A 27,050-nucleotide genomic window follows, 5' to 3' on the forward strand; every position below is an offset into this window, starting at 1 on the left:
TTTACCCTACATTGCTGGGATCACAAAAAAGATCTCCAAAATCTTGAATAAACACAAGATCCAGGTCCGTTTCAACACATTACATAAAATCCGTGATCTGGTTCCGTCTGTAAAAGATGTGATTCCGGACATACAATACCCTGGTGTCTACAAACTAAGTTGCCTCTGTGGTAGTAGTTACATTGGAGAAACCAAACGCCATATCTCGGACCGCATTCGTGAACATAAAGCAGACCTTAAACACGGTAGGACCAACACCTCGGCCGTAGCAGATCATTGTTCTAATTCAGTAGGCTCACATGCCATTGACTTTTCCAAGACGGAGGTTCTTTGTAAGCCATCTGGCTTCCATGAGAGATTCGTTCATGAGGCTATCCACATATACAAACACAGAGACAATTTCAACCGAGAAGATGGATTCTATCTTAGCAATCATTGGAAAGATTTGATAAATCATTTCAGTTCTTGATTGATTGTTCACGCTTACAGTGCCTTTCAGACAGCATACATAAAAACAAATTTCGTCTCCCCCCTCCTCTTTTCAAAAAATAGATGGACTAGTCCTGGCAAACTGCCATCGTTGCGCGTGACGCTAACGTTATTTTTATATATATAAATAAATATGCCGTTTTCAAAATAAATTTATGCAAACCGACACACCTGATGATGACCGTTTGAGTTATGGTCGAAACGTCGTGAGAATTTTTTATTGTTTTATATATATTTTGTTATTTTGTTGTTTCTCTTCAACGTGACTTTACCGAAAAAACTAAGAATAGGTATGAATTTGTTAGTGAGCGGAACGTAATCTCGCTCGTTAAGCGAGACACGCCAGTGGTCGATTAATCGTTTCACCCCCCCTCACCCCCTCCACCCCACTAGCCCCTCCTCCTCACGCCCCCTATCCCACTAGCCCCTCCTCCTCACGCCCCCTACCCCACTTGCCCCTCCTCCTCACGCCCCCTACGCCACTAGCCCCTCCTCCTCACGCCCCCTACCCCACTAGCCCCACCCTCTCACGCCCCTCCCCCTCCATAACCCACTAGCCCCTCCCACTCCTCGCCGCGGAGCCCGGGCCCAGGGTGAGTCGCAGCTTCGCGCACAACCGAAAACAAACACACACACAAACACACACACACAAACAAACACACAAACAACAACAACGCTGACAGTCACACACCGAGACAATCAACCTTCACGTCGCGCCGCCGCAATCGCTGTCATCGTTGTGTTAAACGTAAATCGTTCGCTGTTTGTTTTACCACCCCACCCCCCCACTCGACGACCGACCCCGCGGGGCCTCTGGGTTCCGCCGGCCGAGGCGCCTCCTCTCCGGGCTGCTGAGTCAGGGGAGTCCGAGGCTCTGCGGGAAAGCGAAACGGCTTCGGGGGTGACCCCACCCGCCTCGCTCGTTCCCCGCTGTTGTTGTTGTTTGGGTGGGCAGTTATCCTTGTCGTTTCGATCGTTTGAGACGCCTGGGGTCGGTGTTCGAGTCGACAGTATCTTCGTCGTCCAACCGTGATCGGCTCTTCGTGCTTAAGCACCGGGACACGTCATCGGCCTGGGGAATGAACCGCGGCCGAGGGTCGGCCTCCCCCCCCTGCCGCTGGAGGAGACGGAGCGGTGAAATGATCCGCTCGTGTGCAGGTTGCTAGAGTGTGTTACATCGCAGCTATCGTGCGAGGTGGCGGTGACGGCTTTGGGTGGTGTGGGGGGGCGGCGTTCGTCCAGCAGTGGATTGAGCGTGACTGGCGACACGTACACGGCGGTGTAGTAACGTAGACAGGTGGCCGGCGAGGTTGTAGCGTATAGAAACATCGCATTATCGTGAGAGTTGGTGACGTCTTTGGGAGGCATTCATCCAGCAGCGGATTGAGTGTGGCTGACGATACGTCCACGGCATAGGAACGTGGACAAGTGTGGCTGCGAGTTTGGCCACAGTAGTATCGAGTTCGTGGGGGTATTTTGCGCTGAGGTTTGGGTGAATTTCCCCGTCATTGTTGGAGTGGTTTTTTTCGTGTTGTCTTCCGGATGCTACCGTTTCCTCCTACATGGCAGACAAACTCGTCATGGAAATTGGCCGAACGTCCCTCCCCTTAATGCAGCGGAATCCTGAAAAATAAATCGACTCGCGAGGTTTTCTTCGGTGAATAGAAGACGTCGAGTTTCCAGTGCAGAATTGGGATCGCTTATATCGAGCTATCGCATTTTTGACGCTATTATACAACCTCTTCCTTCCAATAGAACATTGGTAAAATTCTTTGACTTGTGCGGCAGTGCCACGGTCATGTGAAGTGAATTTTGTCCGTCTTAGGAATGTGTGAATTCCCACCACTGACGAAGGGCTGTGAAAGGGATATAGTCTTACCACACTTGAGTCGAATACATTGTAAGGTCTACTGTTTGTGTGCGTTTAATACGTTTTCGTGACATGTATTGCTCGAATGATCAGCATGTGTTTGGGAGGAAAATAAAAACGCATTGGAAACCCAGCGAGGACGTATATTTAGAATGGACGGGCGGGGAATTTAAATGACCTAACCAAGAGTCATCGCGTCTATTCGATACTAAAACTAAGGAACGTGCTTTGATAGTGATGTGCAAACACAGCCAGAAACACACCTTTGCTCATGAACATTGACTTACAACAAAATACTAGGTTAACGTTTTTGACAATAGCCCATAAGAGCAGGACGCCTCGTTAACGTACTGTTTAATTTTATTGTAGGACAATGGTAATGATCAAAGCAACTTGTTTTTTTTCAGCCTGTTTCGCTTCTGACATCTTTGCATCACATGTTCATGGCCATGTAGAATTTGCTTGATCGGTGGTATTTTTACCATGTTACTGGGAGACGTGATGAACCTTAAAATACAACTGAGCAACTCCTATACATATTCAGCGTGGAGCATGTTTTCTATTTGTTTTTCAGGATGCTACAACGTTGACTGATTGCAAAATCTTAATTTTCCACAATTAAGTGAGAATCACCTGATCCTCCTGCTCCTGGGACTCTACTTTCACTTTCTTTGGCTCCTCCCAGCCCACTGCTTCGCCTCTGCTCAAGTCATCGCTGTCATGGCAAACCGTGGCATGGCCAGCAGGCCCAACGGCCAGGTTGCTGGTAACAAGATGTGCCAGTTCAAGCTCGTGCTGCTCGGCGAGTCGGCTGTGGGGAAATCAAGCCTGGTGCTGCGGTTTGTGAAGGGTCAGTTCCACGAATTCCAGGAGAGCACTATCGGTGGTAAGTGTAATGAATCAATACCCACCCAGGCCAATTGTTTGGAAGGGGGCAAACTGTAAACATGACGTTAATTTTCTTCTAAAATTTAGCAACAGCTTATGGCATCTTTTGCAGCTGCCTTCCTGACGCAGACGGTCTGCCTGGAGGACACGACGGTGAAGTTTGAGATCTGGGACACGGCCGGGCAGGAGCGCTACCACAGCCTGGCGCCCATGTACTACCGCGGGGCACAGGCTGCCATCGTTGTGTACGACATAACTAACCAGGTCTGGACTAAAATCACCAACAGCCCCTGCTGTTAAAGCCCCACGGCTTCACGTATCAAGAACAGCTTTGAACAGATGCCCGTGCATGTACCGTGGCAGGGCACAAATGATTGTAGGAGCTGATATTCGGTTTTGTACACCCTTGAAGTTGTTTGGGATGTGTTCACCCAAAATTAGCTCCTGCACGTGCAGGTGGTAGATCGATTGAGCTGCAAAACCATAAGGTGATGACAAATTTGGGAGGCTGTCTTCCAGCAGTGGATTGATAATGGCAGATGGTGATGTTGATGATTCAACAAGAATGTTAACTGGAGACCTTACATACTAGGTTTTTGTAATATACATAATGCAGTATTTAAATTTTCAGGGAATTTACGAAGAGTGGCTGTGTTGCATCACCAATATTAACACTGTGTGTGTGCTTGTTTTGCAGGACTCGTTTGCAAGAGCAAAGAATTGGGTTAAAGAGTTACAGCGGCAGGCAAACCCGAACATTGTGATTGCTCTTGCAGGAAACAAGACAGACTTGGCCAACCAGAGGACAGTTGATTTTGAGGTAAAGGCTTGCAAGTAATGGGAGCCCATTCACAATATTAAAACACATTGGCTGTCATAATTTCTGCAGGTTTTCACAGTGCTTGTGTGGTGTTACAACAATCATGAGTTCTGAAATTGAATCGTTTTTTTTATGTTTTACCTTGCAGGAGGCACAGGGATATTCAGAAGACAATGGCCTTTTGTTTATGGAAACATCTGCAAAAACAGCCATGAATGTGAACGACGTATTTTTGGCTATAGGTGAGAAGTACAACAAAAAGTACACTTGCTTTTTGAAGCTGCTGCTCTATAGCTTGCATGTAATTTCACTGCAATAAGTGTAGTTGACAACGATGTATCAGAGCGATAATGTAAAGAGTACCCGGGGTTAAAATGTTTTGTCTCCTATGCCTCTTGGTAAATGAAAACCTCCACCCACGTTTGTTCTGTAATGCTGCCAGGGCTTCTCCTTTAAGGTTACCTAAGTGTTATACTACAATTCCTGCCTTTTATTTAGATTATAATAGCGGCAATTTGTTTTACGTGCAATTTTCCTTAAAAGCTTGCTGTGAGTCATATTTCAAATGCTTTATTTTAGTAGTAGAATCATATTAATGTGGTATATAAAATGTAATATATGTTGCAGTTTGTGCATCGTTTATTGCCAGACCTTTTACAATGTATTTTCCCTTGTATATTTTAGCCAAGAAGCTACCGAAAAACGACCAAAGTATGCAAAGCGGAAATGCCAATCTAACTGTCGAGCCTCCTCCTCCAAGCAGAAGCCAGTGCTGTGCATAATGACTTCTCCATGGCTGAATCCACCTGTGTACGCTACCCACAGTACCATCGCCCCCATCGAGCATCCTTCCTGCGTCTCATTACTTCCGGCCCCATATATTACCCCTCTGTTGCTGGTGTGCACACACGTGGGAGCATAAACATTTAATGGTGAATGAAACTAACTGAATATGATCTCATTTTTCCCCCCAAGTAGCATTACAGCTTCATCGCTTATAATTTTGAAAGTACTATGATACATTTTGGAAACACTGCTACATCACTAGACCACTTGGCATCTCAGACTTCTTTTAAATTCTTTTGAAATCTGAGATATGGACGTTGGCAATTCTGTAGTCCCTTTGTATTAAACGTGTTGCATTGTAACATCAATCTATTTGAATCTGTCTAGACACAGCATCCACTGTACATACCTGAACTCTTATGGATATCATACAATATAGATGACAGCAGTGATTCTCTGCTTTTTTTATCAATAGTCCCTCAGTCACCATATAGACCCCATTATTTTGAGCAGTGATATATAGTTGGCGTTGTAGGCATTGGTTCGGTCTGATGCCACTACCGAACTGGAAGCCCTAATGATCCCTTGGCTGTTCAGACCCCTACTATGGGTTGTGGAGACCCTGGGTGTCCACTCCCAGAAAGGGATCCCTATTGTGTGTACAGTAATATACATTTTAAACCTCAGTGCCATGCAAAAAAAAACAACACGATTGAGTAATCCACCAAAATATTGGAACATCTGCCGTCACGGAAGCATATCGCGGTGCCTGCAATTTCTGCATGCTACAGCTTTGGTTTTGCTTGCACAACCTTGGTGCTTCAAATTTCTAGTGGTGTTTGCCCACCTGTCTGCATAATGCCCACCAAGGAATGGCTCATGTGGACTTATTACCAGCTGTGTGAGGCTCCTCTTGACTGATACCCAGCTAATCTGTTAGTGTAACCTTTGTGATTGATTTTCCTCGGGAAGAGTGGGATTTGTTTTTTTTTTCTTTTAGTGGGGACAAACATTAAAATCGTGTTTTTTTTGTGCATTTGAATGTTTTAGGTTATGTTCGAAGATACCTTTAACTATAAAAAGTATATATAATTGTAAATAAAATATTGTCACCTTAACCGATTTGAATAAATCCTCTTAAAAGTACAGAATAAGATGTACTGTAATAAGAGAGCAATTTAAACAATATTGAGTGCAAACTGAATATCTTGTGTGCAAACAGCAGCAGCATGAAAAACTCTCTCAGATGTTAAGTATATCATTATGTAAAACTGATCATGTATTAAAATGTCCTGTGTTGCTTTGCTAATGTCATTTTGAATAAAAATAGGAAGTACCACTTCAGTTTTGCATTTCTTAAGATGCAAGTGCAGCATTATGCAAATATAAGCAGTTAAAACTTTTTAAATGTTAAAATTAATAATGAACATATTCAAATATTCTTTAATATAAATAAAGTACTGTATTATGGCTGTTACACAACAAACACATCGCATCAAACGTGCACACTATTTAGCGTTAAAGTGGTTCCATGTTTTCGGTTGCTGAGAATAATACATTTTTAATGATGTTGAAATAAAGTCCATTTATGAAAATAAATATTTCACCTGGTGGGTAAATCTTGTCTGCTGGCCATGTGGAAAGCTGTGAAATTTGTTTTTACCATGATGAAAATATATCCTGCGTTTAATCCTGCAATGAATAAAAACTGGAAGCACAACTGCAGTGCCATCTTTAAGATACAGGATTTTTTAAATGTTTCCAAATTTGTATCCTTATTAAATAATGAGACGAAGCATCCCCATTCAGAACGCTCAGAGCACTGCAGCCCTTGTTGAAGAACGTCCCTACAGACGTGGATATTACTGAGCTAGATCTGAACCCTTTCAGTAACATCCGGTCGACGCGGTAAGGGAGGAATAATGTTCGTTGCATGATAGTAAACTAATAATTTCATTATAGCTTGAATTGTCACATTAATGGCAGAACCAAATGTATATGATAGTATTTTCTCAATTATTGGTGACCGGGATAAAGTTGACGTGCTCCATTTGATAGCCCATATTAATCTCAAGCGGCTGCCTGGATTTACACCCAGGATATCGGCGATGTCGGCTGTGCGCTTGACGTCTGTGCCACCAGCCCAACTGTTAAGAGAATGCTTTTTCAAAGTTAAGGGAATGGTATAGTTTTTCAGAGTATGACTTACATTTCAACACGGCATCGTTGCAGAAAATATTTTTTCAAAGTACACAGCCCAAACTTCAAGGGGAGTACAGAAGAATGTTGTGAGACCGGATTTTTGGAAAAATAGATAACATGCTTTTTAGTTGCCTGTGTGGCTTGAGAATGCACTGTATAGCATTAAAGTAAGAAACCCATACTTTGTAATGTTACTGTTACATCTGTCTAATCCTTACGGGATTGTTTCTTCAACACTATACAAACTTTGGATTCAAGTTTGTTTTAAGTTCTACTTAAATTCTCATGGGCCTGAAAACACGGGGAAGTGGGGGTAATTTGCATTTCCAGGTTTTTCGCGTGACCATATTTACACTATGCGGTAACCAATATGCTATAACACAAAAAAGGAATCATGTAAATGTCGACAGGAAGGGCCATCACAATCCAGCACATACTTTTGAGCCTGCTGACAATGCGTAGTAGAATACTCGGGCTAAATAGTTCTGACGTGCATCCTTGTTAGGCTATGCGGTTAAAGCCCGCGTTACGAGTTAATGGAAATAAACGTACCCCACAAATAATAAACCTGCATCCAGGTAGTCTTTCCTAGTGACAGTTCACTGTTGGGCTGCAAAGTCGCAACACTTCCCTTTAAGTCAGCGTAATTGCACTACAGTACATGTTTGTAATGTGCCCGTAGCACATTACATTCCTGCAATACCTGGGGATGACGCAGACGACTTCGCATATATATTGTTCCGCAAAGCATGGATTGGCAATGTTTCTCAACTGCTAATCCGCACCTCCGATTCGCTGGGTCGGAAAGAAGTTAAACAAACATACACGTACATTGTCGTTTGGGCTGCAGCTAATAGTTTACAGGACACACCTGTTTTGTTGCCAGCACAGACACTTGATGTGCGACCACTTGCCCTAGGAAGGAGTTGAACGAGTCGCCAGATTCCTAAGCCATCATGTCCGCGAGGTCTCCGATTGACCATGGCCTGCGCGTCAAACTGGTGCTGATCGGAGAGTCGAACGTGGGCAAGACCAGCCTGCTGAGACGCCTCGCGCGGAACCAGTTCATTCCCAATGAGGTCGCGACCGTAGGAGGTAAGCAGGCTCAATGTACTTCGTAAAACATACGTTTTCATGTTATCCCCGTGGTCGCGTGGATTTTTCTGCGGGTCCTCCGCGTTTTTTTTTCCTCCACATTTAGAAACGTACGTTTAGAGTATTTGGCTGCTGCTATGAATGTTCCACGTGATAAGCCCACTTCGTTGGGCTGTCATTTGTGGCCAGGTCGCTGCTGAAAAAATAGCGATATTGCTCAGAGGGCCTTACCTGGTAAAATAACAAAAACAGTTTCGAATAATTCACAGACATCTGCCAATCCACTGCTGGATGACGGCCTTCCTACACCATGCAGAGTGCACTATGCAGTGCATCACTCCACCCAAACAATGTACAATGTAGTCCAGATGTCTTGTGACCTCCATTTAATTATCTTAAACGTGATATATGGGAATACCAAATTTGCATACCGATTAATTGGGGGTCACAAGACATCTGGACCACGCGGTATATTTGTAAATTTTTATTTAAAAAAATAGGATTATTCAGAAAACAAAAAAAATACGTGGAGCAGTGACAAGTACATTGTGCTATGGGCCCAGCGAACTGGGTTCGATTTCAGGCCGTGGCAAACATGACTGGTGACCGACACACGAACTGAACCTGGGAAACTGGTCCACCCAGCACCAACCTGCACGCACCCAGTAACCTCAACAGAGTGGGGTTGCCATCATCCAGCAGTGCCAATAGAGCCGTACGTGTACATAACGAATATATTGCACATTTTTTAAACGCCACGTACTTGCGCCCTCTCCGATTGGCTTCCTTTTGGCAGTCGCCTTTCAGAGCTACGTCGTGCACCTGGAGGAGGCGCCGGTGCGCCTGGAGATCTGGGACACGGCCGGGCAGGAGCGTCACCGTATGCTCACCCCCATCTTCTTCCGCAACGCCGAGGCAGCCGTGCTGACATACGACATCAGCAGCCAGGCACGTAGACGCACCACCAGCACTGACGCTGCACATATCTGTTAGCCCTCACCTCGGTTTTGTCACCTCTGCAGAACAAAAAAAAAATGAGGGCAATTCGTGAGAAGAATATCTCACGATAAATTCATTGGTTGAGTACCGCACTGGCAAGCAACTGACAAAAAAGCAGGACTTTTAACGTGGGTGGTCTTGAATGGAGTTATGATGCTGAAGAAGCTCCCAGCACGTGGAGCAAAAACGTCGGACATCATGCAGAACAACGCGCGGTACAACCGGAAAAAAAACACGCGGGGAGCTACACAGCACGCCCACAAAAACCCTACACAGTCGTGATACTTGCTTTTAAAACAAAAGAAAACAAAAACTGAAATCCACATCCGGTAAAAAATACAATTGAGAAATGTAACGTGTCAAATTGTCTCTCCAGGAGTCCTTTAACAAGCTCCAGTTCTGGATAAGCGAGCTGAAAGAGAAGTCGCATCCAAACGTGGTGATGGCTCTGGCTGGGAGCAAGTGTGACCTGGAGGTCTCACGACAGGTTCAGCACGAGGTACTGCAGCGTTCACCCCACGTCTGCTCACTCGCCAACATTTCCATGGTCTCTGACACTTCTTGCGATCTCTGTGTATGTTTCCGCGCTTGTACTCTATTGCTCTGAGAAATATTTTTTTTGGGTTGTACTGTGAATCTGAATTCATTTCCTGCAGATGGTCCCCCAGCAGGTGGAGGGAAATGTCAGACGTGTGAACAACGCGTGGTATTTCTCATCGTTTACAACTAAATTGTAGTATCAGTACATTACATTTTCATGGCAAATGCCTCGGCTGACCTATGTAGACCTTCGTATATCTGTAATTATTGAACCAATAGTCATGAAGAACATTTTGCTAATTGCCTATGACTACATTATCCTGAAAGCATCCAGTCTCATCAGCTATAATAGTTGGGCACATGTGAGTGTAGCAATATTATCTCATCACTCTGCTCTGTATTCTAGGAATCAACAGCGTCATCCTAAAAAATAGGTTTTCGTAGCCAATACGATGATTCATATTTGTTTTCGGGTTTAGCCACGTGGTGGTTTTATACCAAAATTGCCATTAACCTTTCACCACCTGACCGATTGTCACATTTACAAAAAACTACATCTTTACAGTCGTGACAACCTTGGCAGGTGGTGGAGGCTGAATGACAATAATTTTTTTCTGCATAAAACCACCACGTGGCCTAACCCAAAAACAAATATGGAAGAGCATCATCATCACTCCAACAATGCAAGGGTCCATTGTGAGTGGTTGTGGCCGTTGTTGTCACTGAATGTCCATGCAACAATTCTGACGTTTGCTCGCTGCAGGAGGGTGCGAGGTTTGCCAGGGAGCATGGCATGATCTTCATGGAGACGTCAGCCCAAGCGGCCATGAACGTAGTGGAGCTGTTTCACGCCATCGGTGAGTTTTGCCAGAACATGTGGTTATGACTGGGGTGGGGGGGGCAGGGACCCAGGAGCTTTCCAGAGATCATGAAAAGCACCCAAAATTCTTCTAATTGCAAAACACCCCGCTAATTTTAATGTTTTTTGCCACTTTGAAAAAAAGAGATTTACTAATTTTCTAAATTGCATAATGGCTGCGAGCGGCGACTGTCAAGAAAAATGCCATTATTCATTCATATTGCGCTTGTGCTGCATAATGTGCGCTCACCTCGGTGAACTTGCTAAAATGAAAGGACCAGGCATAATGTTCCATCGTTGGATGGAACATTCTTGTGTAAAAAGAAAAATACATGGCAAACAAAAAAGAGAATCCCAATTTTACAAATAAACCTGCTCCACTTATAAATGTAATGGCGTGTTATTTTCTCTGGTCTGGTGGCTCCAGAAGTCGAACAAGTGGCTCGCAATTGGAAAGTTGCGAGTTCAAATCCTGGTTGGGGTTTGACTCAGCCCGTCATTTCTCCGGGGTCAATAGTACGCAGTTCTGCCACAGGAAAGTGGAATTTTCACAACTAGCTTTCATGCTGTAAACGGGGGATGGTCACCTCAATGCATTATTGAGCAGGAAGACATTTGCTTCATTAGATTTTCTTTACACATTCATGAGCGACTGCTGTGATTCTATTTTGCAGTGTGGCTGAGAAAATATGAATTACTGCAGTCACGAAAGCTTTAAATCAAAATTTAATGTAATTGTTGTTGACAGCAGAGAGGGTGAGCAAGAACCATCAGCTGAACACACGGGGCGACTTGAAAAAGAAAAGGAGTAAGAGCATCACCCTACAGCCTCCAATACAGGCCGAGAGAAAATGTTATCATTTGTAGAATTGCACATTCATGAAAATCCAAAGGAAACATTTGGAAGATTTTTTCACGTTATATATCAATATCAGTCACGGTCAATCCACTGCTAGATGAATAATAAATTACATAAAGCACCCTTCTGCAAGGTATTCAAATCGCTGTATATCACGAAAATAAATACATTGCTTCCCAAGGAAAGGAAAAACTAAGTATAAAAGATCACGAATAATTTTATTGTTTTATATTTTTATTATTTTATTGTTTCCCTTCTACGTGACTTTACTGAAAGAACCAAGAATATGAATCCCTGCAGTCACGAAAGCTTTAAATCAAAATTCAATCAAAACATGTTGCTGACTTCACTCAATGCCCTTTCCAATTGACAATTTGTCTTTATCCTCTTAAAATATAAACCAGAGTTCATACGTAATAATTGCGCGCTGGTTTCGGGAGGCTCTCATCCAGCGGTAGATTGACACCTACAATTTCATAACGACAAATCTGTTGCTCTTATGTCACACCATCTATTTTTAAAATATTTGATTTTATACCTACGTGACTTTATCGAAAGAACCAAAGAGTATGAATCCCTGCAGTCACGAAAACTTCAAATCGAGATTTAAAAGATCATTTTGGAGAACCAAAAGAAGATAAATGAGTGTTGGGGCAGGTTTTAAACTCCGCACATTGTCTCTGAATCGCAAATGACATTGGGCAGGATGCTCTTTCCACCGCTGGGTAGCAGTGCATCAGAAGGCACAATCACCCACTGATAGGAGGAGCCACTTCAGAGGAATGCACAGAGTACACTGTCCCATCGAAGACCAAAGCCTTCATGATGGCACACAAAAAGGCCTCCCCAAACCGCCACAACCTCTTGTAATCCTGCGATGTAATAACATCGTGAACAGCAGTGGTTCCCAACATTTTTTTCTGGATCCCAGGGCCACTGGCAATCCTCAAAGTGTGCGGACCGCCACACAGTAAAAAATATATGGTTTTATGAAAAAAAATGTATCTGCGACATTTCGGCAGACCACTTGGTTATCCACCAGAGAATCAACGTCCAGTCGGCACTATTGAGTGTGGAGCGAAACCAGCTACGGTGGATGAGTCATCTACTAAGGATGCCGACAGAAAGACTCCCCCGGGAGACATTCGAAGTACAGCATCTAGGCAAAAGACCCAGAGGCCGCCCACAATCGCGCTGGAAAGATCGGGTGGTGTGCCTGGCCGAGGAAAGACTGGCGATCCGGGAGCCACAGTTGATGCCGCTGGCGTAGGACAGGGCAGGATGGAAGGCCCCCGCGGCCATGACGACCTTGTGGACAGATATGGCCTGCGGATCACAAATTGCGAATCACTGCTTTATCGCAAAATTAATTTGTAGGCATGCTTATATTGTAACTGTCAGAAATGTATTTCAATAAATTTGTAGATTAAACAACATTTTTACAAGTGCCGAATCATGTTTGTAAGAATTGGTAACGTACGGGTCATGAAAATATTCATACAAATTATGTGATTAGGTGCATTTGAGCTAATGGGCTCAAATTGACTCAAAATCAACATCTGCACCCGGAACACCACATCCAGTACACCTCTTGCTATGGTCACGTATATAGAGATAAATTATGGCCATGTTTTATGCACACAGTATATTTAGATGTAGTCAAATGTCTCCCCCCCTTTTCTTAAGCATGCCACTAAAACATGTTTCCTTCAAATGTTTTTTGGCCATGATTAGCACCATCTGGTTTTTACCATCATAATCAAATAACCACTTGGGCTCTTACTCAAGAGAATATGCTGCGAATAATTGTGTTTGGACCATATTCATGATTCTAAGTGCGTCAGATGCCATGTGGTGGGTAATTTGAGTCACGTAATTAAGGGCTCGTAATTCATAATAGTTAACAGTGGTTCATGTACATAGGTTGGTGTGTCATTCCATAATTACGAGGGCCTGTGTTTAAATGTAATTGACGGCATGATTGCGAGTGTTTCAAAAAAATGTCAGCTCTGGTGTGTATATAGCATATAGGAGTGTAAATACGCACATAAGGAATGTACACCCATATTTTGTATATTGCAAACACGTATATAGAGGATATTGTACACACATACAAAGATAATGCAGTGCAATTGAGCATTATGGACTCAAATCCATAAGTACCAAGTTCATTTCATCGTCAAAGTTAAACAACATTTTTTTTTAACTATTCTGGTTGGGTTAAACCAAATACGCTACTAAATTATAAACTAATAACATCAAAAATTAAATGGCTCTTCATATCTCCTACATCTATTTGCCGAAATTCACCTCTTAAATATTTTTCCTTTAACGGCATTGTCACTGACGAATGTATTGAATTTTGCTTGTGGTTATGCACCACTGCCAACGCAGTACAGCAGCACTCAGACTAAAAAGTGTAAACAAAAATTAAGTCCAGCATTAAGTTATTGTGATGGTTTTTTTCCCGAACCGATTGGTCAAAACTTTGTACTGACTTCGAATAGAACTGAAATAATCGTGATTTATTTTGGGACTTATTATCCAGTGGCCAAGAAAGCCACATGATCAAATAGGGCTTCAACGGTATTTCTGCCCGACACTACATTATTTAACTGGGATTTGGCCATAAAGGGTAAAGGTCAGAGGAAAGGAGTGGGTGACAATCTCAAGCTCGAGCTAAATAAGAACACCACTGTTGGCACTGCCCAATAGCCAATATTATATTTAATGACACGTTAATGCCATAATCCATGCAACCTTATAGGTAAAGCTCACCGATCTATTACTCATTAATGTTTCATATACGTGCATGCAAGAGATACTGTATTTGCTTAAGAGATATTTAATGCAAACATACGCCTGGTTGCTTATCTATGCTTGTCAAGCATACAATGTAAACAAAGTGTGATTTAAAGATAACATACTATTGTGTTTCGATTTAAAGCTTTCGTGACTGCAATGATTCATCTTCTTTGGTTCTTTCGGTAAAGTCACGTAGAATGAGAATAAAATAATAAATTGATAAAATAAAATAACACAATAATATTCTCACGACGTTTCGGCCACAACACAAGCGGCCTTCATCAGGTGAAGGGACGAGACTGTCTGGTAGGACAGCGCTGGAGTGAAAGAGCCACGTTCAGATCACGGCCTTTAAGCTGTGTGAGAGGAACAAAGCGCCTTGACAAAGGAATTAGCATATAATTTAGCATTGAAATGGCTGAATGATTAGCTTGTGACTGGTCAGAAATAGCTATGTTAAAAGTTAAAGCATACACATCCGCAGAGGCACCCCTTGATAAAGGAATTAGCATAGAATTTAGCATTGAAATAGCTAAGTTAAAGCATACACATCCGCAGAGGCACCCCTTGACAATGGAATTAGCATAGAATTTAGCATTGAAATAGCTGAGTGATTAGCTTGTAACGGCTCACAGAAATAGCTACGATAAAGTCAGAGCATACACATTCACCGAGGCACTTAGTACAAATCAAACAGGAGAATTTAGCATTGAAATAACTAGGCGAATTTAGCATTGAAATAACTGAGTGATTAGCTAGTGACTGGTCACAGAAATGACTATGTTGAAGTCAAGGCCTACACATCTGAGCTATTCACAGTACTATATAGTGAACCAATAAAAAACTAAAATATAAATTACCTTAATGTTATCAATAAACTCTATATTCTCCAATCAGCTAAGCTACCAACAATAAATGCTAAATTCGCCTAGTTATTTCAATGCTAAATTCTCCTGTTTGATTTGTACTAAGTGCCTCGGTGAATGTGTATGCTCTGACTTTAACGTAGCTATTTCTGTGAGCAGTTACAAGCTAATCACTCAGCTATTTCAATGCTAAATTCTATGCTAATTCCATTGTCAAGGGGTGCCTCTGCGGATGTGTATGCTTTAACTTAGCTATTTCAATGCTAAATTCTATGCTAATTCCTTTATCAAGGGGTGCCTCTGCGGATGTGTATGCTTTAACTTTTAACATAGCTATTTCTGTGACCAGTCACAAGCTAATCATTCAGCCATTTCAATGCTAAATTATATGCTAATTCCTTTGTCAAGGCGGTTTGTTCCTCTCACACAGCTTAAAGGCCGTGATCTGAACGTGGCTCTTTCACTCCAGCGCTGTCCTACCAAACAGTCTCGTCCCTTCACCTGATGAAGGCCGCTTGTGTTGTGGCCAAAACGTCGTGAGAATATTATTGTGTTATTTTATTTTATCAATTTATTATTTTATTCTCATTCTACGTGACTTTACCGAAAGAACCAAAGAAGATACTATTGTGTATTTCATTTAGGCAGTTTTAGTACTGAATTTTGTATGAAGGATCAATGTTAATTCACATTACTTTGAAATAACAGCCAAATGTCCAATTTCACAAAGGTGTAAATTTGTTTTACAACCATGGTATTATAATAACATACATACGCCACATTACATCTTAACTTCAATGCTCATTACATCATTACGTATGTAAACTTAAGAGATGAGTGGTGCACATCTGGAACCCAACACTTTGTGGGGGGTGAGGGCGAATACATTACAAGCATAAGTCAATCTCCAACACCCACTCAGGCTGCTGCAAGGTGGCCAGGAAATGGAAGTACAGGAATGACTACTTGTATCCATCGGTGTGAAACTTCTGAGTAGTATCCCCTCGTATGCATAGGGGTTTCTCTTGGGTTTCCCCTCACATGCCAAAGTACTCATCGATGGATTTCGTCAAAGTCTCAATGCAAAAGCCTCTTGAACAATGTAATCACAGGCAATGCGGCTTTCCGGTTATACAAGGGGCATTAAACAGTCCAAATGAACTTCTTGCAGCTGTGTTTCATGTAATTGCCTTGTGCCTGAGCAGTGCAGATGTCCATTGAACATCTTAAAGTAATGGAAACCAACGGTGAACTCACTTTGCAGAATATGAATTCTAATTGCTATATATGCAACAATTGCAGCAAAAGTCATCTAAATACATTGTACTTCTTGTTCTGGTGCTTGCTAATTGTAAGCTCTCCAGGTGTACCTCTGGGATTGATAAAATAATTCCATAGCAGATCACTCCCACCTACAAATATAGGCATAACACAGCTCTCGGAACAAAATAGCCTTTTCTTTTTTTGTATCCAGATTCTGCTATTGGTGCCATATCAAGCATTACAACCTCCCCATGTGAGAGAAGGGTCTGCAAAATCAGACTTCACAGAACAACTACTGCTGAGATCTAGTATCCACACTAACAGCACTCTCCCACCTGCTCTGTAAGAGATAAATTGCATGACAATCAAACCGACACTTTTATTTCCAAGAGCTGGAATTGATCCACATTAAGTTTCAACATGTTTAATTTAAAGTGACGGCTTATATGTGCGGTCATTGGTGACCACATTGGACGATCAACTCACTCCACCAGAGAAGCCGGATTAATCACAGGAAACCTGCCTGGACTCAAACCCAGGATCTCAGCGGAGCCAGCCCCACACACTCCGACCCCCTAAGCCTCTGGGTTATCTCTTCTTAAAGGTTAAATAATTCTCAGCCCCACACTCAAGACACGGTATTGCTTGAATTTGGTTTAAATGTTGTACGCTGCCACTTTTAAACTGGATATACAACTGGGAGTAGATTTATCGCATTAGTTGTGTCATTCCAGATTACAGTAAAAAAAGGCAACGCAAACATTAATTTTTAAATGTTGGTGGCGAACATAAATCAGACTCAGTATTTGTTACCTGTTGGCAAGAATTTTATTTTTTGTGGGGATAGCATCAATTTGGTACGAACTGTGATTTAGAAGATACCTTGCTGATATCCAGTGCCCACCTTCACCTGTGATTTTATGGGGCTTTAAGACTTTGCTCATTTAGACTTAGACCAGAGGACGCCAAAAGGCGTGTCCTTTTGGCCTCTGCTATTTTGGCGTCCTCTGGTCTAACACCGTTTTGAGACGAGGTTCAAAAGAAAGCTGTCTCTGGTGTGGACCAATCCGTTTCGAAGACAATGCATATATGATCAGAGTATGTTTTTTGTTTGAATTCTGACCACAAGTATTGTGGTTAATGCAGACATGATTCCTTGTAAAAGGTTTAAGTTTGGTGTTTTAACATCTTAACACCTGTTTCTTGCCAGAAAAAAGGGGAAAACCTTTTTCATAAACGACAACCACGACAATAAAAATACACTGAGCAAAACGAAATTTCCCTTTCAGTAACAATACAGATGCCGTAAAATTATAACGTTGTTCGTCGCAGATTCATCGGCAGTGGTGCACTCACACAAAATAACAAAAAAAACGAAACACAAATGTCGATAGCACTGCTTTAAAAGGGAAAATATATCAGGCGACTCTTTTTGGCCAATGGTCTTTCTTCATAGCATATTTTTAAAAATTCAATTGTGTGCTATGAAGAAGTGCCACTGCAAAAAACGTCACCTGTTGTGTCGAGTTTATCAGTAAATTGATCAAAGCTCACCATCTACAGACGCATCTTACACAGACCTTCTTCCACTGCGAGTCACCGATGCACTTTTCTCAGGTGCCACGCAGTTGTGGGTAGGGAAGAGGGTGTATTTTGCATTTTCATAGCCACAGCTGCGGAGACAGCAGAGAATTATTCTGCTGCTGCTAAAGTTGCAATTTTTTTCATTGGTCCTCAAAATGTGCAGCGCTGTAGCTGGTGAGACGGAATGCGCAGGTCGTCACGGTGGTTTGTTTTAATTTCATCCGCACCAAGCAATCATCTCCCTTGTGCGACCAGGTGGGCCTCCCTTGGTTCGCACACTGAGCTCACCGACACAGCTCCTGTAAAGGAATATTCGGTTAAACTTCAAACAAATACAATAATAATAATAATTTGTGTGATGGCTTTAACCTTCCCATCCATCATGTCCACGGTAGCGGACTGGTATTTAATTATACGAAACATTCTCAACACCTTTGGAAGGTGGGGGGGTCTTTTAAATATTAAAAGAGCATTAAAGTATTTTTTCGGGTTTTGCTTTTAATAATTCATGGATCAGGAGATTTGGTATGAGGCCACGTAGGTTATATTACGTATATTTGTCCTTTAAACCCAAAACTGATTACAAGTTCACGGTTCACCAAATTAGTGTGTATGACTACACAACGTACGTACATGCAAATGCTAAATGTAATTTCCATGATAGGAGTGGCACGCACACTGCACTATGAACCCAGCCACCCGAGTTTGATTCCTGGCAGAGGCCAACATCAGTAGCGGGTGAAATCTCAACAAGTCCTGGCTCCCTCGTCACTAAACCGCGCTGACCAAAGTATATTCAATCAATCCCCGACAACGCACAAGGACGCCTTCATCCAACAATAGGTTAACAAAGAGGCATAAATTATTATATTATTTTTATGTGTTTCATATGTACATATTTTTGCGCAGCATATCCCATCTCTGATGGTTGAGTACGATGGCAACCTCATTTTGTAATGTCATGTGTGGTTACTTTTTAACCATTGTGTGCATACAAACATTATGCAATTCACAATTTGAAGTATGGCTCTACTAGTAAGACTGGTGTTTATTTTTAAAATAATAATTAATAACACGTCAATACACAAAAACCTGGGTTCATTTTCTGCATCACGAAGCAAATGTACAGTCTCAGATTTAGTAACATACTTTAGCTAAAGTAAGTCCTCTTTGTTTCGCATTTGTTACGAGGGCTATTACACAATAACCAGGAAGCGTTTATCACAATCGGTTAGCGGTTCCAAAGTTGAGAACAGGTAATCGTTTCCCGTGGAATTTTAGGAATGGACGCACCCATTGGCACGCGCGGGGGAGTACAAACGATAAGGTGGCGTAGGCCACCGAGTGGTTAATTTGCCCTCGTTTCTCAGTTAAAGTTAAGCGGTAAAGATGCAACCCTTCAATCGATCACTTACGCCACTGATGGCGGAGGTGCCTCCAATAGAGGGAACACTAGAAGTGATATAGTGGTCTAATAATCCAAACTGACCAGATGTCTTGGAAGAGATTGGCATACCCACACTTTTTCCCACCACACGTGACCTACCCAAGGACTAACTGTGGTGTATACGCACAATTATACTGCTGGGTGGACAGAGGCAGAGATTGTTTAAGACATTTTCAATTGCCTTGTCAGGAGATCAAATCGAACCGGCGACTTCTAAAATGCTGACCGTGACACCACAACATCTCTCTTCGTTTCCAGTTAAAAACGTGAATTTCTTTAACATGTGACAAAGTGATAAACATTTTATTTTCATCCGGTTACAGGCAAAGCATGCAATACCAATTTTAACAACCATAATTCACACAAAGATCACAATTCATGAATGTGCTTTGATTTAGAGGTCTCCCTGCTGATTTCTGCTTCCGCCGTTAATGTGTTTGCGTTAAATTTAGGCGGTTAAGTAAGTGCGCGGCATGAGGAGCGACACTCCGGCCACTGCGGAGTGGGCGTCGGGATTGGGAATGAGCAGGGAGGGACGGTTGGGTGCCACTCCACGTCGCGCGGAGGCCGTCCCTCGCCCACGCACCTCGGCCCGATCTCAACGGCGGGGGGGGCGAGCGGGACGATAAAAACCCAAGCGGCGCACACAGGGGACCCCGAAGCTCCCTGCCGCTCGCACCGCTCGTCGCCTGCTCCTCCTCCTCCTCCTCTTCTCGCAGCACCGGTGGCAGTGGCCAGCCCGCACCCCTCCCTTCCGCCATCCCTCGCTGCCGCCCCACGGTTACCCACCGAGCAGTCCCCCTGTAGCTTCCTGCAGCCCGTCGCCCATGGCCACGATGGGGGCTGCCTGCGTGGCGGCATGGATGGCGATGCTGGCGCTGTTAGCGTGCGGCTCACCGCAGCGTGGCTCGATGGCCGTGGCGGACGAGCTCAAGTCCCTGGACAAGCCGTTCAACCAGGAACTGGTGAGAAATCTGCGTACTCCACCTAGGGTTGCCACCTGTCCTGGTTTTTTTTTAGCCAGGAATGTCCTCTTTTTGAGTTAACCACGCTCAAACCCAACAACTTTACTCTTTGCTTCTTTCGGTAAAGTCACGTAGGTATAAAATAAAATAAATCAAGATCCAACTACTTTACTTATGGATGATTTGTGTTGTCAACATGAGAGCTACGGTCGCCAAATATCCTTCCTGGTTTTCCCAGGATCTTCATCATTTTGCAGTAGCGTTCCTGGGAAATTTGTTAAATCTTCCGAGGACACATGGGGTGCTCCAGTGGCGAGGTATTAATCACTTCGCCTGATATACAGGAGGTCATGGGTTTGATCCGGACCCTGACACCTGTATATTTGTAGTTTTCGTGTTCTCCCCGTGGCCGCATGGATTTTTCCCCGGGTCCTCCGGTTTTTCCCTCCACTTTTAGAAACATGCGTTTAGAGGGTTTGGATGCTATAAATTTCCACGTGATAAGCCACTTCGTTGAGCTATCATTTGTGGCCAGGTCGCTTATGAAAAAGATCTATACAGCTCAGTTGGCCTTACCTGGTGAATATAAAAGTTTAGTTTTTTAGTTAATTAAAAGTCCCAGTTTTTATTATCAGTCGTGAAATAATACCCCCACTCAAGACAATGCTATGAACGTGTAGTTCCGCCCTCGTCGGTTACGGCGAGACATTCTTCTTCCTGTGACACGTCCCAGTTATCCGTACCCCAAGACGTGGCAACCCTATCTGCACTGCGGTGTGGCTCCGGCGGAGATGAGTCTCCGCAGAGCGGGTGGCGCGCACTGGCTCTGTGGCATACACGCACAGCGGCAACACCCAGCGATGTTGTCCTTCCCCCTGCACCTCTGATTAGCACGGTTGGCTACGTGCAGTGCGACAGAAGTTCAACGTACATGCATAAATAATATCAAGAAACAAACTGGACGGACTAAACGTAAATTAAGTTTTCATTATGCAATGTTTCATGTTAAATAATTTTATGTCAATATTTCTTAGTTACTTAATTTTACATTTATGTTAGGATGGCCTCTGACATGCAAATCCCCCATCCAGCGTGCACCTCTGTCCGTGCGTATACGGGCGTGTTTTTTAGCGTGTGACTGTATGAAAGGTTGATTTTGAGTTCTACCGTTATACTTGGATACATTTGTGATGCCTTTACATTCCCACGACCACATAAAGCTCATAAAGGCACACACCATTGGGGATTGTACGAGTTGGTGTTCGCGTTTAAAATGTTCACGCATACTCACGAGACAGACCAGTAGTAAAATGTGTCCTAATTTTAGTTTTATAATTTTTAACTTTATTACATTCCTTTCAAGAAAATAAAGATTTTAATATTTTCTGATTACGTTTATGCGAGTTCGCTACATACAGAATTAGGAACTGCATACATTATTAATTGTTACCATTCACTTTGCACTCGGTTTTCTGTAAAAACGCAATGTTTCCTTTGCAGCCCAGATGCACGGAGTTATGCCTCTTCGTGTAAAACAACTGAACGGTGCTCACGGTTATCCTGATCCAGTTTCCGAACTAATGGGACTTAACAGAATCAGAATCTTCATTTATCCTGAGACTTAACATTTCCTTAGTGTGTGCAGAATGAACCCAAACCCTGCTTGCACTACACTGGTTCCTCGCTGCCGCCTTGCGTGATCCTCAGCTGCCCCCAATGTCGTGGTGCCCCGCACCGCGCCACGGTTCCCGTAACGACCCTCTCAGCACTGACCAGTCGCACAGTGTCGTGGTGACATGCATTGGTTGACATTCAGAAACAAAACATTATAAGAGTGCAGTCTTATCGCCCTTCCAAAACACGAAATTCCTAAATACATCAGCAATTTCATCACTGGCCACTGGTGTTTAAACACGTCCTTGGCTTCGGGATTAAACGAGCACTTAATGCGCCGTGGGAACATCAGCACAGCGAAGGCAAAGTCTACCGGACGTGATGCCGGCCGCAACACCCCCTCGTGCGCCGTGCCGGCCTTCATTTTGAAGTTCCCGACAAAGCGACGACTGCACTTGTCCCAACCCGTCCCTATGGCTACACAACGATCTTCACCTCTGTTCCGTGTCCGTGTATGCGCACGCGTGTGCGCCGCGACAGTTTTTGCAGTTGCTAAACGACTACTTCTCTCGGAGGAAACCCGACAATACGATGCCTCCCATGCCACTACCTCACGTGGCACTTTCGCGCATGCCACTGTCCCGCTGTGGGCGACCCGTGCTCGGTGCCACGGATCGCTGCTGACGGAGAGAGGCTCCCGGTGAGCCCCCCACGCATGAGCAGGCCGTGATGGGTAAGTGGGCCACCTGCCGCCACCCAACACCTCCGGTCAGATGCATCGAGAATCAGAATCTTTATTTATCCCGGGGAAAATCCCATGTGCTATGAAACTCTTTTTTTTTACACGTCCATTCGGGGCAGGTCAGAAAGTTAGAAGAAAAAAAAACCGCCCAGTGTGTAAAGTATAATTGAGAAAAAGTAAATGCGTAAAATAGATTGACTATATATGTTAAAAAAATTTATAAGTACACCAATTTTCAAGCTTGGGCTAGGTAGCAAAATAATAGTAAGATCAGTCCCAGAACACACCAAGACAGCGATACTGTCACTCAATAAAAATAGCAGATTAAAATTTACTACAGCTTGAGTGGCATTTTCCCTAGTTTGTCATTTACATAATTATAAATGGAAGAAGAGACGTAACCACCACGGGCACTACGGTATGGGGAAGGCTTTCATTATCTGATTTCCCAATTGGGTCAAAGCAACATAGCAACATCCCCTTCGCCTGGGAGACTATACCCGTCTCGGAAACATAGCGCCACAGTGAGTGGAGCAAATGACCCAATTTACTAATCATGATAATTCACTATGTAACACAATTATTGTTCCTGGGTACTAAGTGTTATTTTGTAATTGCTTATGCCTAAAAAGTATAGAAAATGGTTATTATTCCCCACAAACTTTGCTTTTGTGACCAGGACTTTATGTGAAGGAAAGACACAAATGCACACCACGTTTTCTCATTGAAAATAGGTACATTTCAAAATATCACTGTCCTGGTCACAAAAGCAAAGTTTGTGGGGAATAATAGCCAGTTTCTGTATTTTTGATGCATAAGCAATTAGGAAATAACACTTACTACCCAGGAACAACATTTTTTGTTTTGTTACAGAGCCATTCAGCAGCCCTGGATTGACTAGGGCTGTCAAAGAGGGATAACAACAAAAAGTCAACACATTTTTACACGAACAATAACCTAGTGTCCAATTCATTTACACGTAGCTCACGGTATTTTATTCTTGTTTGTGCTTTGTCTTGATGGATTTTAGGTGGCAGTAAATTCGGAAACAGATACGGATGGATCTGTTGCACCACCAAAACAAAAACAATTATGTCCATCTGTTTTGGATCAATATTCACCCAGCAGCATTTGTTTAAGCAGTCAAATTCAGTACCAGTTTTGACTTTGAGTCTCATTGGGAGTTTGCATGCTAAAACAAATGCCGCTGAAAAACCCTAATAAAGAAAGTATATTAATCATGTGATGGAATTGCAATTATTGCATTCACGTTAATTTCACAAAAGCAATATTATTCCCACTTAGACTGAGCATAATATACTGCTTTGTACAACCTTATATTTATATACTAATATATAGCATATGCATACATGTTAATGTGTGTTTGCATATTAAGTAAAATGTACTGACAACTTCCCTCTAGCGTGGAAGAGATCGTGAATATCAACAGGTGCCCACTTGGTTAAAGGGCATGCAATAAAGTTAACACACAACATAGACATCATCCCGAATTTTCATTGTTGTTACAATTATGGTAGGTTTGCAACTTACACGAGCCGATTATGAAAACAAAATAAGAAAATAAGGAAAACAAAATAAGGGGTTCATAATCTAACTGCTGGGGTTAGACATTCATCTTTGTGTTTAACTTCATAAATAAACGGGTGACGGACTTCTCTCTACTCATTAACGATGGCTTTGGGGTCTGTGACAAGTCGGTTTTTTGAAGTGTCGAAAAATTACACAATGGTTAACATGTAATTTGTATGTAGAATATGGTACGTGCTGTTGTTTACATGCTCCGGTGCTTAATGTGTGATGCGATATGTTTTATAGCACATTCCAAAATGTTATGCAATATCATCATCAGCCATGGTTAATCAACTGCTGGATGAAGGCCTCCCACCAAATCACTATCTCGTGATCCTGCAATGTAATAATAATAATACTTTCATTTTATGTAGCGTCATTCATCCTAACAGCATCCCATAATGCTGTACATTAATTATATAAGGACCAAATCCCATAGAAATCCACTACAAAGCAAATGAAAACCCCCTACTACCAAGCAAAATAAAAAATGAATAAACAAATGAAGAAATTGAACCAAAACAAGAAGCACAAACAACAAAAAAGTGTATCATTAGGTCAACACATCCCAGATCACAATCCCAACTTCCTAACCAAGGCAGGAAACCTTCGCTGGTGGGGCAGTGGTGGAGTGCCAAAATCGATCCAATGTCCAAAGAGTGATTACCTATTTTTCAGCGTATGCCTGGAGTAACAAGAAGGCCTTTAGTTCAGATTTGAATAATACTGGTGGAGTTAATTTGTCAGATGTGGAGTGGGAGGGTATTCCAGACTGCAGGGGCTGCGGATGAGAAAGCTCATCCACCTATGTTTTCAAGTTTCATTTTTGGTTGCACACCTGCACAAAAACCGATTTCATTGCTCCATCTCCTCGGTGGCCACATCCTCTGGGATGCCTTCCATCCCTCGGCTGCAATAGTACACGTGCCAATTTGTATTTTGATGATGATGATGATGAATTAAAGTGCCATTTAGACTTAGGTTCTTGCTTTAAACAACATGTTTTTATTTATTTTGCAGCTGCAGCAGATGCCGCGCATGAAGCATCGCTCATCGGAGATAATTTATTGAGAAGCGGTGTGAAGCTCCCGCGAAGGCAGATCATCCTCCCGTTTTTGACAAGTGTTATTTTATATTTAAGAAAGCGTTAAGACCTCCCCTAAACGAACCCTGTACCAGTACGATTCAAATGAAAGGAAAAATAATTGCATGTTTGTTTCCGTTTCAACAAAAATACGCAATTTTTAAAAATCACGTTCGTTAATTTCTCTTCCTATTCATCCGTCTCGAGGCTTCCGCATGCTGTCCCCTTCTCGACACGTTCGTAAAAGCGAGTTAAATTGTGTTTTCATGATATATTTGGTTTGCTATCACAAACCATACTTTGCTGTCTTGATACCACTCTACCCCTGTATAATATCTTGCCATCAAGAACGATCATGTCCTGCATTGTATAACTTATTAATACACAGTACTGCAAGTTACAATCTCATGGAATGGAAGTGCATGATTATAGGGACATTACAATTACAGCATTATAGGTAGATAATAGACGTAGCAATGTAATAACAGCTTGTACAATAAACCTTAAGACTTTTCCTTCTGCGTTAAGAGACAAGGAACAACATTGGCCCGCCACACACTGCAGAATTGTACAAAGAAGCTACGAACAGATATCGCATACATATTGCGCCTGCAATACGTACAACCACAACACTTGAAAATAAAACACTACATCTGTAAAGGACCCAAGTCCGACGTTTGATAATTACCTACAACTTGATGTGGTACTGATGCCGTCTGTTATGATCGATTTTTAATGCATTCTTTACACGCGTAACACAAGATCAGGACGTGATGTGTATTTATTTCGCCTCGAATGTTTATTTAGCACTGTAATATAGGTCATGCTTTAAATCGTATATTCATAATGTCCATTGGTTTAACGTTCTGCCTCGTCGACTTGCGTAGGCTGCGATCAAATCCACCGGAATAAAATTTCATGGGCACCTCAGAAACCCAAAGTCGCACAGAGCCTAAATAACGCTTTGATGGATGATCACGTGCATAACAGTTGCTATAGGCTACTGAACCGCATTGTGGGAAACAAAGGACAGAGCAGCAACATCCTTTGTTGTACTGCACTTCTATGATCCCACAGCTACGCAACACTGCCTTCAACCCGCACTGACCGGCACGATGAATTATGGGCAAATGACCCCCCCACCACCCCGCGCCCCTTCCCCACAAACACACACGAAGTGGGAAGGCTCTCATCCAGCAGTGGATTGCGAAATGTCTTTGTATGTACTGTATATGTAAACACATGATGAGGTGTGGTTTCATTAACATGTGACGCGCATGCACGGATTAGTTTGTTTAAAAAGCACATAATATACGAGATGTACTAAATGTATAAATGGCAGCGAAACCACATGCTTTACCGTGACCATTCTTTGAAACGCAGTGCGTGCCACCAAAACGCGAAATAAAACGTGCAAACATATATATACGAAGTACGCTGTGTATATTATTGGGCTGTGTATCAGAGGTCAGTTCCTTACTTACAATAACTCGCACCAATTCCACTCAAAGGATGACTAAGGTTCACCTTTGAAAAAGTTGAAATAAATCAATTCCACTGGAGGTATCGTGACTGCCCGTCTCTGAAGGTCCCATTAAACGTTGGTGAAATGTGGCAATAAATAATATTGATGAGGCACAGGAAAACCACTCCAGGTGCAGGGGGGGGGCTGATGATCGTGGC

The 27,050-nt window shown here is 42.8% G+C and overlaps 2 protein-coding genes and 1 long non-coding RNA gene across 7 annotated transcripts; all 3 read left to right on the forward strand.

Moving 5' to 3' along the window:
• Positions 1-997: 997 nt before the first annotated feature.
• On the forward strand, positions 998-6,452 carry LOC116941038 (ras-related protein Rab-5A-like). Of its 3 annotated transcripts, none has more exons than XM_032951606.2 (6): positions 998-1,082; positions 2,934-3,245; positions 3,360-3,511; positions 3,945-4,067; positions 4,216-4,309; positions 4,752-6,452. In XM_032951606.2, the coding sequence occupies exons 2-6, from the start codon at positions 3,080-3,082 to the stop codon at positions 4,847-4,849; spliced, it is 633 nt and encodes a 210-aa protein (XP_032807497.1). In that variant the 5' UTR covers positions 998-1,082; positions 2,934-3,079; the 3' UTR covers positions 4,850-6,452. The 3 variants fall into 3 exon arrangements, with proteins under 3 accessions (XP_032807497.1, XP_032807499.1, XP_032807498.1); XM_032951608.2 differs by having other exon boundaries at positions 1,043-1,082; positions 3,045-3,245; XM_032951607.2 differs by lacking the exon at positions 998-1,082 and adding an exon at positions 1,089-1,237.
• A 112-nt stretch (positions 6,453-6,564) lies between these two features.
• LOC116941039 (ras-related protein Rab5-like) lies at positions 6,565-12,843 on the forward strand. 3 transcript variants are annotated; one of them, XM_032951609.2, is made up of 5 exons: positions 6,565-8,150; positions 8,947-9,098; positions 9,526-9,648; positions 10,453-10,546; positions 11,297-12,843. In XM_032951609.2, the coding sequence occupies exons 1-5, from the start codon at positions 8,012-8,014 to the stop codon at positions 11,413-11,415; spliced, it is 627 nt and encodes a 208-aa protein (XP_032807500.1). In that variant the 5' UTR covers positions 6,565-8,011; the 3' UTR covers positions 11,416-12,843. The 3 variants fall into 3 exon arrangements, with proteins under 3 accessions (XP_032807500.1, XP_032807502.1, XP_032807503.1); XM_032951611.2 differs by having other exon boundaries at positions 11,300-12,843; XM_032951612.2 differs by having other exon boundaries at positions 11,223-11,358.
• Positions 12,844-18,915: 6,072 nt separating this feature from the next.
• LOC116941037 (uncharacterized) lies at positions 18,916-26,789 on the forward strand. The gene is made up of 3 exons (XR_004402631.2): positions 18,916-20,337; positions 22,492-22,684; positions 25,304-26,789. It is a non-coding gene; the product is annotated as an uncharacterized LOC116941037 (long non-coding RNA).
• Positions 26,790-27,050: the final 261 nt, after the last annotated feature.

Source organism: Petromyzon marinus, chromosome 10 (assembly GCF_048934315.1).
Source record: "Petromyzon marinus isolate PM22_M1 ecotype Great Lakes invasive population chromosome 10, UKy_Petmar_22M1.pri1.0, whole genome shotgun sequence".
NCBI classification, from domain to species: Eukaryota; Metazoa; Chordata; class Hyperoartia; order Petromyzontiformes; family Petromyzontidae; genus Petromyzon; species Petromyzon marinus.

Excerpts from the sequence above, each read along its gene's own strand:
- LOC116941038 (XM_032951606.2), top strand. The coding sequence starts at position 3,080 with ATGGCAAACCGTGGCATGGCCAGCAGGCCCAACGGCCAGGTTGCTGGT. Across the intron at positions 3,246-3,359 it reads CCAGGAGAGCACTATCGGTG|CTGCCTTCCTGACGCAGACG; the intron begins GTAAGTGTAATG and ends CATCTTTTGCAG. Across the intron at positions 3,512-3,944 it reads TGTACGACATAACTAACCAG|GACTCGTTTGCAAGAGCAAA; the intron begins GTCTGGACTAAA and ends CTTGTTTTGCAG.
- LOC116941039 (XM_032951609.2), top strand. The coding sequence starts at position 8,012 with ATGTCCGCGAGGTCTCCGATTGACCATGGCCTGCGCGTCAAACTGGTG. Across the intron at positions 8,151-8,946 it reads TGAGGTCGCGACCGTAGGAG|TCGCCTTTCAGAGCTACGTC; the intron begins GTAAGCAGGCTC and ends TCCTTTTGGCAG. Across the intron at positions 9,649-10,452 it reads CACGACAGGTTCAGCACGAG|GAGGGTGCGAGGTTTGCCAG; the intron begins GTACTGCAGCGT and ends TGCTCGCTGCAG.